This window comes from Toxorhynchites rutilus, chromosome 3, assembly GCF_029784135.1.
Source record: "Toxorhynchites rutilus septentrionalis strain SRP chromosome 3, ASM2978413v1, whole genome shotgun sequence".
Lineage (NCBI taxonomy): Eukaryota > Metazoa > Arthropoda > Insecta > Diptera > Culicidae > Toxorhynchites > Toxorhynchites rutilus.
In genome coordinates, this window is record NC_073746.1 from 127431450 (window position 1) to 127444121 (window position 12672).

At 41.9% G+C, this 12672-nt stretch overlaps 3 protein-coding genes across 3 annotated transcripts; all 3 read right to left on the bottom strand.

Annotated features, from left to right (window-relative positions):
• Nucleotides 1–3372: 3372 nt before the first annotated feature.
• On the bottom strand, nt 3373–5721 carry LOC129773480 (uncharacterized). The gene has a single exon (XM_055777090.1). It carries the CDS (start codon nt 5719–5721, stop codon nt 3373–3375), a length of 2349 nt encoding a protein of 782 aa, XP_055633065.1.
• Nucleotides 5722–5922: 201 nt separating this feature from the next.
• On the bottom strand, nt 5923–6507 carry LOC129773481 (uncharacterized). Its single transcript, XM_055777092.1, has one exon. It carries the CDS (start codon nt 6505–6507, stop codon nt 5923–5925), a length of 585 nt encoding a protein of 194 aa, XP_055633067.1.
• A 167-nt stretch (nt 6508–6674) lies between these two features.
• Nucleotides 6675–8798, bottom strand: LOC129773482 (uncharacterized). The gene has a single exon (XM_055777093.1). The coding sequence runs from the start codon at nt 8796–8798 to the stop codon at nt 6675–6677; it is 2124 nt and encodes a 707-aa protein (XP_055633068.1).
• Nucleotides 8799–12672: the final 3874 nt, after the last annotated feature.

Consider the following 12672-nt stretch of genomic DNA (forward strand, 5'->3'; position numbering starts at 1 on the left):
ATCGGTTCTTTAAATTCGATAATTATTTTTTCCCATACCTTCATTGTCCCTCAGGCCTCAGGTCCCAAAAGGTCGATTTTCGGCCAAAAATTTTTTTCGAGATGACACCAGATCTCGACGTTTCATGCATTTTTAAGTCATTTGGCACCGAAAAAAAATTTCGATTTTCCAAATTTCCTTTACTCACTTGGAAGATTTTCGAGGATCAAAAAATCAAAATTTTGAGCGCTTTGAGGCACACCTAAATTATGTCCGATTGAGCTGAAACTTTGCACAGATAATTTTTTTGGGCCAATAAACAAAATGTACATGGTAGGTTTTTGAAATTCGATGATGAAATTTATTCCATACATCCATTGCCACCTTAGAAGACATATAGTTATGAATGCACCAGAACTCACAAACATATAAAACAACATCATAAGTACCTACACCGAGTATGCAGCGAACGGATCACAACCAATTGAAGGATAACCAGATGTCAGCCAATAGACCTCCAGCCATGCACCATTTCCAAAACCCCATGTATGGAACAACAGATTAGTTTTTCTCAGTCTCATCCGATCCTTCGTAGCGTTAAGTACAAAGATTGTTAATGTCAGCATGAATTAACTAGACTCATTATTATAAATGGGTAACATAGTATTAATATTGAGACTATACTGTGAGTATACCGTTTCGAAACTTTCAATAAGCAGCCTGTTAAATTCTTTAATTACATTTTTTACATTACCAAACAACATGCTAGATGTCATAATATTAACATAAATTGTTAGTAGCAAGGCCTACACGATAAAAACGTGAATTGAGCACGAATTGATTGGACAGCCACCCTAAAATCAATCTAGTAGAATCGCTATCAATATTCAATCTTTGGAGCCAGGCTCTCGTCGAATTTTTTGGGAGAATAGAGTAAAATCATCCAAGATCATCTTCATGACCATTTTAAGATCATCCCCTCATTGATTCTGCCAACTGATAAATGCCTATTATCGGTAAATGAAGAATAATTTATGGCACGCTCGAATTGTAGGTAAAAAGATTGCTCGACACGTTATGAGGAAAAACGAGTGACTAGTAAAATCGAAATAACATACCCATTCTGATCGTCCAATTGTAAATTTCTTTTCACAATAATCACTGTTCATGTTTTAAGCAAAAAAAATCTGGATTAATTTCCTGTCTAATGGTATACAAGATAACATATATCACAATAACGATTTTGCGTAATATTCGTTCGAAATCCCTTGGTGAATCGTTACATGCTTCATATTCAATATCGTATAGTGACACCTTATATAGAAATTAAAGACGTAGTCTTACGTCAAAACCAACAGCGCTGCATCCGTACCAACCGTATGCGTTTGGGCGTAAAAAAAAAATCATCATAAAAAGCAAAGCAGACAAACCTTTCGAGCGCGTGTTCGGGTTTTCCGGTGCAGAGACACGAATTTCGAACGGTTTCCGAGCAAATAAAGCAAAGAATATTTTCCTACTCATTATTTATAATTTGTTTATTTATCTTTTTGGAATACAACAAGAAGTAAACGAAAGAAAAATATTCAAGCTTAGAATAGTTATAATCTGATGAAGTGAGAGGATTAAAAAAGTTGTACCATGGCGTGTACACAATTCCAGTCGTTCTGGTTATTTAAAAAAAATCGAACAAATTCATAATCAGTAAAGATACTGCTATCGTATGAACCTCAGACAAGTGAAAACACTGTTTTTGCAAAATGGCGGCCGTTTGATTTTTTTATAAATACATAAGTTACCTTTAATTCGACATCTAGCTAAATGGACAGACCTGTAATGAGACACAAATAATTGGACATTTAAGCCTTTGATTGGACATTTTTGTAAACATTGAGTTTGGGACCCAAACTATGGCTCACAGTTTGCGTCACACACTATCATGCCGGGTGTTGGAGTTCGATTTCCGTTCTGGCCGGGAGATTTTTCGTCAATGAAATGTCTTCCGACTTGCACTGTGGTCAGGCTAAAGCATGCTAACTCCAGAATACATTCAAGGCGTGTTATTCGGCATAGAATGATCAACTAAGTACTACTTAACAAAAAATTACGTAAATAGTACTTACGTTGAGAAGGCAAAAGGTCCACTGGGAACGTTAGTGTCATCCAAGAAGAAAAAAGAAGAAGAACTTGAGATATAGTGTACGCCAGTTTGAAGAAATTAGTCTCGAGAAAAACGCGTTTGAAGTTTTGTGTCAAGGCAGTACTAGATAAGATACCACTAAATGGCTATAGCTCGGAAAATAAAGGAATTTTCGATAAGATCTTTCTAAGGTATATTCTTAAATGTCTAAACTCCAAATTAGTTTTTTTTTCAAAGGGCCTGGCCGGGTAAGGGAGTAAAAAGTGTCCCCAAACCAAATCACCAGTTCTATGGCAAATATGTATAGGATATTAAATAAGAAATTTTGGCGGTTTATTTGAACCCCTATGTGGTTTAACATAGGATCTATAGAGAAAAACGTACTTTTTCGTTTATTTCACGCTATCCTCAAAAGCTTTATATATTTTCTGGCATTTCGAATTTTTGAAAAAAATATAACTTCGAGACCCACTTCTGCTCTAATTTTTATTTAAATGCGTTCGTATGTGTCTTTTCTTCCACATGTGGCGTAATTTTTCCTGAATTTTTAAGAGAATTGTGAGACACTATAATAATTTTCTTCGTCGTCTGCATTATTATTTTTATTTCTTGAAATCGATTATTTTATTGTATTCGTGGTTTTCAATTGTAAGATGAAAAAAAAAAATAAAAACAATTCGGATTTTTCTAAGTGTTTTCCTCATTAATCCGAATGATCTTTCCACAAGGACTTTATTTTTTTCTCACAGAGCTCTATCGTACTGCTGACACCTATGAATTTGGTAAACCATCTGTTACGGCGAACCTGGTCGACTGCTGGCGGACACGGACGATAATACGGTGGAATCCGATGCTATGATGGACGAAGTCCTTTTCGGGATCTAATACTGAGCGTCAAAGCGTCGAAGTCCAATTATGTTTTAATAAAACCTCACTTTCGAAAATATAACTTTATTCGATAACGTATCGACCAGAACTGAACAATTCTATCCTATCGTGTAATCGACCTCGATCGTCGTCGGTTTCCCGCGCAACGATCGGGTGGGAGAAAGATAGAAAACGGAAATGCGGTTGATACGAATTAGCATACTAATTTCAAGCTAGCTATAAATTGTTTGGTTCACAATATGTAGTGGGATTCTGAGTTATACAATTCAAATATGGTTCACTATTTTTCTTATGTTCTAACGTAAGATCTCCAACATGCCGGGCCCCGTTGAAAGCCACTTTCAACTAACCACCAAGCGTCTCCTTGCTTAGTGGGTGGTCGGTGGTGCATCTGCAGGAACTGTAGCGCTGATGTCTTGGGTGCGAGGCTGCTCGATAGGGAGTGGGCACACCTCTGTAATGGCTCGTCGATAAGTACCTTGTGCGGTCCGGACCTGGACCACACGCACGTGTCCGTCTTTTCCTGGGAAAATTTGTTCCACCCGTCCAAGGTTCCATTTCATGGGTGGTGTTGACTCCTTCTTCAGCAGAACGAGTGTGCCTACGTCGACATCAGGATGGACCACTGGCCATTTCTGGCGGTTCTGCAGTTGGCCGATGTAGTCGCGCGACCAAGCCTTCCAGAAGTGCTGGAAACGTTTCTGCATTGCCTGGAATGAGTTAAGACGGTTGTCAGGAAAGTCACACAAATCTGGTTGCGGGAGCGAATTGATTGGCTCTCCCACAAGAAAGAGCGCAGGCGTTAGGGCAATCACGTCCGCCGGATCGGAGGACAAGGGCATCAACGGACGAGAGTTCATCACTCCTTGTATCTGGGTGATGAGCGTGTGGAAGTCATCGATGATCAGCAGCGAATCCTTCATTATACGGTAGAGGTGATATTTGAAGGTCTTGACGGAGGCCTCCCATAGGCCTCCAAAGTGGGGTGATCGTGCAGGGTTGAAATGAAAGGTTATTCCATTGTCAGCACAATGCGAAGCGAGTTTCTCGGAGCAATGCATCGCGTTGAACTCGCGACGATATTCCTGGAGCACGCGGTTTGCTCCGACGAACGTCCGCGCGTTATCGCAATAAATATGAGCTACACTACCGTGCCGCGACAAGAAACGAATAAGAACATTCACGAAGGCGGTAGTCGTGAGACTGTAGACCATGTCAATATACACTGCTTTCGACCACATACAAATGAAAATTGCGACGAATATTTTCATTGACGAACCTCGGCGGTTCGGTGGACGAACAGAAAACGGTCCGCAATAGTCGACGCCACTACTAACGAACGGACGCGAAGGCGTAAGACGAACAGCTGGTAGTGGTCCCATGATCTGGCAGATGCTTTTGGGTTTACATCGAAAACAAACCATGCACTCTCTGACGATCTTCGTAGCGAGGTCTCGTCCCCTGATTGGCCAAAAACGATGTCTCAAGGTGGCCAGTAGTAGTTGAGGTCCGCTATGCAGCATTCTAAAGTGGGTCGCCTTCGCAATCAGGAACGTTAGATGCGCTTTCGATGGAAGAATTATGGGATATTTTGTATCGAAAGGAGCATCCAGATTTTGTAGACGTCCAAATATCCTCAGCAAACCTTCTGAATCGAGGAAAGGATTAAGCTTTTTCAACGGCGATTTAAATGTCATTTCCTTTCGTGCAGGACCTTGATGTTTCCTTAGAAAATCGATTTCTAGCGAAAAGTATTCCTTTTGAGCGACTTTAATCAAAGTTTTCAATGCGATATCAATCTCTGTGGCAGTAAGTGGGCCACGATGGTGATTTCGGGCTTCTCTCGCGCGGGCGTTGTGACTAAATCGGTGAATCCAAGCGACCTTGCGTAGCAGAGGAGAAAGAAGAGAGTGTCGTTCGATCAATTCCGAAAGCAATGAAGTTGTAATGGTGGTTATCATGGACACTATTTGTCTGGCTTCTGTTTCTCGAGCCTGTAAGTGTAACGGCGAGAGCGCTATATTGTTCGGCGGCCAGCTTGACTCATCCTCGAGTAGGAACGGAGGTCCATGCCACCACAAATCGTCATCAATTAAGCGAGATGGGAGAATGCCTCGTGAGACTCGATCAGCAGGGTTATCGGTGGTTGGAACGTGGCACCAAATACTATCTCGGGTGAGCCGATGTATTTCGGCGATTCTATTCGACACAAACACTTTACACGAAGATGATGACGATGCTAGCCAATGAAGTACTATTGTCGAATCCGTCCAGTACGTTACTGGGCAATTAATCTTTGTGGCGTCCAGTACAAACTCGGCCAGTTGCGCAGCGAGCACAGCGGCACAAAGCTCGAGCCGAGGAGTTGATTGTTTGCTGAGTGGGCTGACGCGAGACTTTGAAATGAGTAAATTGCATTTGCGTTCGCCCATTGAATTGATAGATTTGAGATAGACGTAACATCCATAGGCCTTGTCGGATGCGTCTGAAAAGACGTGAAATTCAAGTACCCGAGGATTATCCACCATAACACGGCGAGGAATTTTTAAAACAGCGAGTGTCTGAATCTCGGACCGATATTGGATCCACCAATCTTGAAATTCTTTTGGAACTTCTTGGTTCCAGTCAAAGTTTTTCGACCACATTAATTGCAGAAGGATCTTCGCGCTGACGATAGCTGCTCCGACTAACCCCATCGGATCGAAAAGGCGCGACATCTCTGAGAGTATTAAACGTTTTGTGATCGTTTCCGACGATGAAAATTTTGGAACGTTGAAACTAAAGTGATCGGGAAGGGGGTGCCAGAGGAGGCTGAGTGCCTTCACCGATCCTGACTTGTTGATTTCCAACTCTGTTCGAGTATCTCGAAGTGATTCGGGGATGTGTGAGAGAATGTTGGGGTTATTACTACACCACTTTCACAAATTGAACCCTCCACAACGAAGCAGATTTATCAGCTGATTATTTGTTTCTATCAGGCGTTGCTCATCGTCATCTCCCGAAAGATAATCGTCCACATAGAAAGAACTCAGAACTTTCGCAGCACCCAACGGGTAATTTTCGGCTTCATCCTCGGCCAATTTGTTCAACACGCGGGTGGCGAGGTACGGAGCAGGAGCAGTGCCATAAGTCACTGTTTTCAAACGATACGTTTTCAGTTGATCCTTCGGGTTCTCTCTCCACAAGATCAGTTGCAGCGCACGGTCTTCTTCGTGGATGAGAACCTGCCGATACATCTTCTCCACGTCGGCAGTTATTGCGTGCTTCGGCAACCGAAAGTTGAGAAGTGTAGACAGTAGCGGTGGTTGAACTGTGGGTCCAATATAGCAGAGGTCGTTTAACGATAGATTGTTGGAGCTTTGACACGAGGCGTCGAACACTACCCTCGTCTTTGTAGTAGTGCTCTCGGGACGTTGTATAGCATGATGAGGAAGATAAAAGTGTGGTTTCGACATATCTGGTTCAATTTGTTCCATGTGTCCCAACGAAATGTACTCGGTCATGAATTGTGAGAATTCTACCTGGAGCGTAGGATCTTTTATTAGTTTCCTCTCGATGGTCAGGAATCTGCGTTTCGCAACCGAATATGACGCTCCCAGAGAACACAACAACTCCTCACGAATCGGCAGACGTACCACGTACCGACCGTCAGCGGCTCTATAATGCGTATTCAAAAATGCTTCCTCGCAATGCTGCCTCGCAATGCCTCGAGGGAGAATGCCTTTCCCTTCTCAAAACTCTCCACCTGCCAGAATTTATGAACTGCTGACGTCAAGTTTTCAACAGTTGATGCGTTGCAAACTACCACAGGACTATGGTGAACCGATGCTTCTCCTGCGACAACATATCCGAACACCGTTTTGCGCAACACCGGCATGCTATCGCCCAGTGTGATCTGCTCATTTTCTAAGATCGTGAAGAAATTCCTTATACCGATGATTATGTCTACATCGTGAGCGATATTAAATTTAGGGTCTGCGAGAGGGAGGTGGCGAGGAATAACCCATTTCGATATATCTACATTGGCAGTAGGTAAAATCCGAGTTAACGTAGGTAGTATCAGACAGTCTATACTAGTATTGTATGATCCAAAGCGAGAGGCAACTGTAATAGTTGTTTGGTGTTTCACTTTCTTGACCGATTGACTGATGCCGTAAACATCTATGTCTGCGAGCTTGCGCTTTGAGCAAAGCTTTTGGGCTAGTTCTTCGGTAACGAAATTGGCTTCGGATGCGCAGTCCAACAGTGCTCTGGCGAAGAGATAAGTGCCATCAGCGTGTCTAACTTTGATATACGCTGTGAGCATAAAGACAGCAGATGTGCTGCCTTTCGAAACGAACGATTGGTTTGGAGTGACGGATTGGCAATTAGTCACTTGCGAGGAAGAGCGGGCTGAGCATGACGGTGTAGACTGCGTACCCGACGAAGGTACGTACGAAAAAGAGCGATTAACAAGCCCATCCGACGGCGACGGGGCTAGTCCCGTAACCCGAGGGACCACGTGACATTGATCGGCAATGCACGTAGCCGACGGTGGCGCTTCGACAACCGTGGCCGATTGTGAGAGTTGTGAATATTGGCCGACCTGTGCTGCCACAGATTCAGATTGAGCGACAGCATCCGAAGACTGTGAATTCAGATGCAACAGTGTGTGATGTCGTCTGCTGCATGTTCGACACGAACCAGCTGAACAATTTTTCATCAAATGTGACGCCTTCAAACAATTTAAGCAGAGGCCGTGGCGCTTGGCCACATCGAAACGTTGTTGTGGCGAAAGTTTCTTAAAATCGTCACATTGGGATAATATGTGTGAATTCTTGCACATGATACACTTCGGGAAACTATTTGTAGTGTGATACGAGGAGGTTTTACTTCTGACAGGTTTTAACTCGTGCTTTGGTTCGGATTTGTTCACTTGGTTCGAAATCTGGGAGAGCGTTAGTGATTGTAGAATTCGTGCGCGTTTCTGGACAAACTCAACTAATGTTTGATACGTTGGTCGTTCAGTTTCATCGAGCTGTTGTTCCCATTCCTTCTGCGTTGTCGGGTCGAGCTTACTGCTTAGCAGCTCTACAAGGAACGAATTCCAATGATTGTTGGAATCTTCCAATTTGTTGAGCACATTGATGTGCTTTTCGAACTCGTCAGCTAAGTTGGATAGAGCAACTGACGATTCTTTACGTACTGAGGAAGTAGATAACAGTGCCGAAAAATGTTGCTTGATCAGCAGATTCTTGTTGTCAAATCTCTTTCTCAACAGATCCCATGCGATTGTGTAGTTAGTGGATGAAACAGTAAGCGATTGAATGAGACGTAAAGCTTCTCCTTTCAGCACAGCTTTCAGGTACTGAAATTTCTGTACCGATGAAAGATGGGAATTTGTGTGGACGAGAGTAGTAAAAAGGTCGTGGAAATTCATCCAATCATCAAAGTTTCCACTGAACTCAGGAATTTTCAGTTCAGGGAGACGAACAGAGGAAGCGTATGCAGGTGGAACACCAGGCGAAGTGGGAGGTCGGTCAGTGCGCTCGGTAACAATTTCGAGTTTTCTCGCCAAAGACCCTTTCAGTTCGAAGTATTCAGTCTCGAACGAAGCTCGAATTTCAGCTAAATCGTCGGTTAAGTCCTCGTCTAATTCAATTTCCGCCTGAACCTCATTGAATTTCTCCCACAGCTCATCTAGTTTTTCAAGACGGAACTTCAGTTGAGGGAAATCGCGATCAAATACAAAATTCACGTCAAACGCTTTCAGCAATTTAGCGGAACCAACGATGTTATTCCTACGCAGAATCATCTTCTTAACCTTTTTTGATATCATTTCGATGTCTTCGTTTATTTCACACAATCTCGCTTTATTTTCACAATAGAAAGCTTGGTCCACTCACCTGCTCCTATTCGATATAGGTTACCTGGGTTCTCTTGACTAAACCTGCGTTCCTTGTTCGTCAGCGACCATGTGGTGAAGAATTCCGTGTCCCGTCTAGACGTCCAGTTCGAGAAGACTGCCCTGGCAGTGTGATGTCCAGCCTGTAGATTCCGTGGAAATAGCAGCAGCAGCAGCAATAGCAGCAACAACAGCAGAGAAACTCCTTTGAACAGCGATGTCTATTGTTCAAGGCCAACCCACGCTAACCTCTCAGGTCGGTCGAGAATGATGATGACCAGGCAGTCCCGGGTTTCGGCACCAAAAAATGTTACGGCGAACCTGGTCGACTGCTGGCGGACACGGACGATAATACGGTGGAATCCGATGCTATGATGGACGAAGTCCTTTTCGGGATCTAATACTGAGCGTCAAAGCGTCGAAGTCCAATTATGTTTTAATAAAACCTCACTTTCGAAAATATAACTTTATTCGATAACGTATCGACCAGAACTGAACAATTCTATCCTATCGTGTAATCGACCTCGATCGTCGTCGGTTTCCCGCGCAACGATCGGGTGGGAGAAAGATAGAAAACGGAAATGCGGTTGATACGAATTAGCATACTAATTTCAAGCTAGCTATAAATTGTTTGGTTCACAATATGTAGTGGGATTCTGAGTTATACAATTCAAATATGGTTCACTATTTTTCTTATGTTCTAACGTAAGATCTCCAACACCATCTAAATCCAATGTAAAGATAATCTCATATATTTTAAGATACGAGAAAAAAATTGTACAGCGCAATGCTCTAAATATACCGACAAAATTTAGACATATTAAAAACAAAATTTGAAAAATATTAGAGCAGTAATGGGTCTCTAAATTAAAAAAAAATTAAAAATGCCCAAAGGCCAAAAAAACAATACTTTTTTAGGCAAATCTCTTCAAAATTCAAGAAAAAATAACGCTACATGTGGGAAAAAACAACAAATGCGAACGCATTTAAATAAAAATTAGAGTAAAATTGGGTCTCAGAGTAATATTTTTTTCTAATTTTCGAAATGCCTGAAAATATATATATATTTTTTGAACCGCCAAAAACACTCTAAAAATTCTGAAAAAAATCACATATACCTAAAATAGACGTAGGAATAAATTTGAATACAAACTAGAGTAGTACTGAATTTCAAAATAAAAAAAAAAAATATAATTTAAAATAAAAATTAATTTAAATTTTTTTTAGTATTTGATTTTCTGATGAAAATATTGTTTGAAAATTTTGATCGATACGTCTAAGTAAGATGTACTTTCAGTTTTTTTCTTCATATTTTTGTCTCAAAGCTGTTAAGAATGACGTGACAAAAAAGAAATGGTGCATTTTTCACCATGAACCTATGGTGTACCATATAATTACTCAAATATATGGTACTACTGCCAAAATGTTTTATTTAGTACCCTATACAATATTTTTCATACAGCTGGTGATTTGATATGGGGACTTTTTACCCCCTTACCCAGCCAGACCTTTTGGAAAAATAAAAAATAAAATTGTACCGCGCAACACTGAAAAAAATCGCAGATATCTAGAAGAGCCTTAGAAACACATTTAAATATGAATTAGAGTAGTACTGAATCTCTAAATCCAAAAAAAAAAAATTCAAAATTTCAATATTTTTTTAGTACTAAAATTTTTGATGAATTTTTTTTGATAATTTTTCTTGATACACCGTAGTAAGATGCACATTCAGTATTTTTTCAAATTTTTAACTCGAAGCTTTTGAGGATGGCGTGCAATAAACGAAAAAGGTACGTTTATCACTATAGATCCTATGTTAAACCACATAGTGGTTGAAATAAACATTCAAATTTTCTTATTTAATATCCTATACAGTATTTGCCATACAGCTAGCGATTTGGTTTGGGGGCACTTTTTACTCCCTTACCCGGCCAGGCCCTTTCTATACTAGAATACCCCCTTGAATGATTGATCACGATTGAATGATTGATGATTGAAAGATACCAGTGGAAGTAACAAAGTTTTAGTACATCTTTTTTTTCTATTCTTAAGGAATATCTCGCGTTTATAGGTGGAAATCAAATCGACAGAGGTATAAACCATCTCACAGATTTCGGAGATATGAAAAATATACTGTGAAATACACGATATCATTTCTAAGTGCAGGACGTCGAGTGAAACTATCGTACCCTGTGCGGAAGTGTCTGATTGCTTCGGGATTTTCTTTATGTTGTGATGATTGTACTCGAAAAAAAACGCCGCACTTTCTATGTTGTATAGCTCTTTATTGCATGAGTAAGAATTGAACAAAATTTTGAGTAAAACTAGTCTAGAGTGTAATTTTTACATGTGCAAAGTTTCGTCATGAGATGGGGCCCAAGCGAGAAGTGCTTCGACAAAAAATTATGGGCGCGGAAGTGGAAAGTCCAGGCCAGTCCCACAGGGTCGAAACATTTGGGAATCGACCATTCGACCATGTCCCGTGTGGTAAAATCGTTCAAGGGGACCCAGATGACACAGTAGCGAGCTGGCAGCGGGAAAAAAGCGAAGAAGACCGACCCCTTGGAGGCCAGGGAGGTAAGAGATTACTTCAAGCACAATCCGAACCTTTCGGTTCGGGACGTGGCCAAGAAGGTCAATTCTTTTGTCTGGTTCATCCACACAATAAAGCGGCCCAGACTTCATGTCTTCAAGGAAAGTAAGGCGCCTAACCGAACCGATAACCAGAATACGGTGGCCGAATCCCGCGCCAAGAAGCTATGCCGCGAGTGTCCTGCGGTATTTCCGCGAGGTGTCGTTGTAAGCGCGTAGTTCTAGTTGTATTCATTGTATCGAGTCATACTATAGCTTGTTGGAAAGGTATTTTTGCGCGCTATAACATAGTCCTTGACAGTGTTTTGTTTGGTTAAGTCGTTCGTGAGTTATAGTGTCGCAAATATGGAGCAAAATAAAGAGAAAATCCGACATATTTTACAGTACTACTATGACAAAGGCAAAAATGCATCTCAAGCTGCCAATAAAATTTGTGCAGTTTATAGACCCGATACAGTTTCCATTTCCACCGCACAACGATGGTTTCAACGTTTTCGTTCTGGTGTAGAGGTCGTCGAAGATGCGCCACGCTCCGGAAGGCCTGTCGTCGAAAATTGCGACAAAATCGCTGAATTAGCCGAGAAAGACCGGCATAGTAGCAGCCGTAGCATCGGCCAAGAGCTGGGGATAAGTCATCAAACCGTTATTAACCATTTGAAGAAGCTTGGATTCACAAAGAAGCTCGATGTATGGGTGCCACACACGTTGACGCAAAAAAACATCTTCAACCGTATCGACGCATGTGAATCGATGCTGAATCGCAACAAAATCGACCCGTTTCTGAAGCGGATGGTGACTGGCGATGAAAAGTGGGTCACCTACGACAACGTGAAGCGCAAACGGTCGTGGTCGAAGCCCGCTGAAGCGGCTCAGACGGTGGCCAAGCTCTCATTAACGGCCAGGAAGGTTCTGCTGTGTGTTTGGTGGGATTGTCAAGGAATAATCTAATATGAGCTGCTTCCCTATGGCCAAATGCTCAATTCGGACCTGTACTGCCAACAACTGGACCGCTTGAAGGTAGCACTCATGAAGAAGAGGCCATCTTTGATAAACAGAGACCGCATTGTCTTCCATCAGGACAACGCCAGGCCACACACTTCTTTGGTGACGCGCCAGAAGCTCCGGGAGCTCGGATGGGAGGTTCTTTTGCATCCGACGTATAGTCCGGACCTTGCACCAAGTGACTACCACC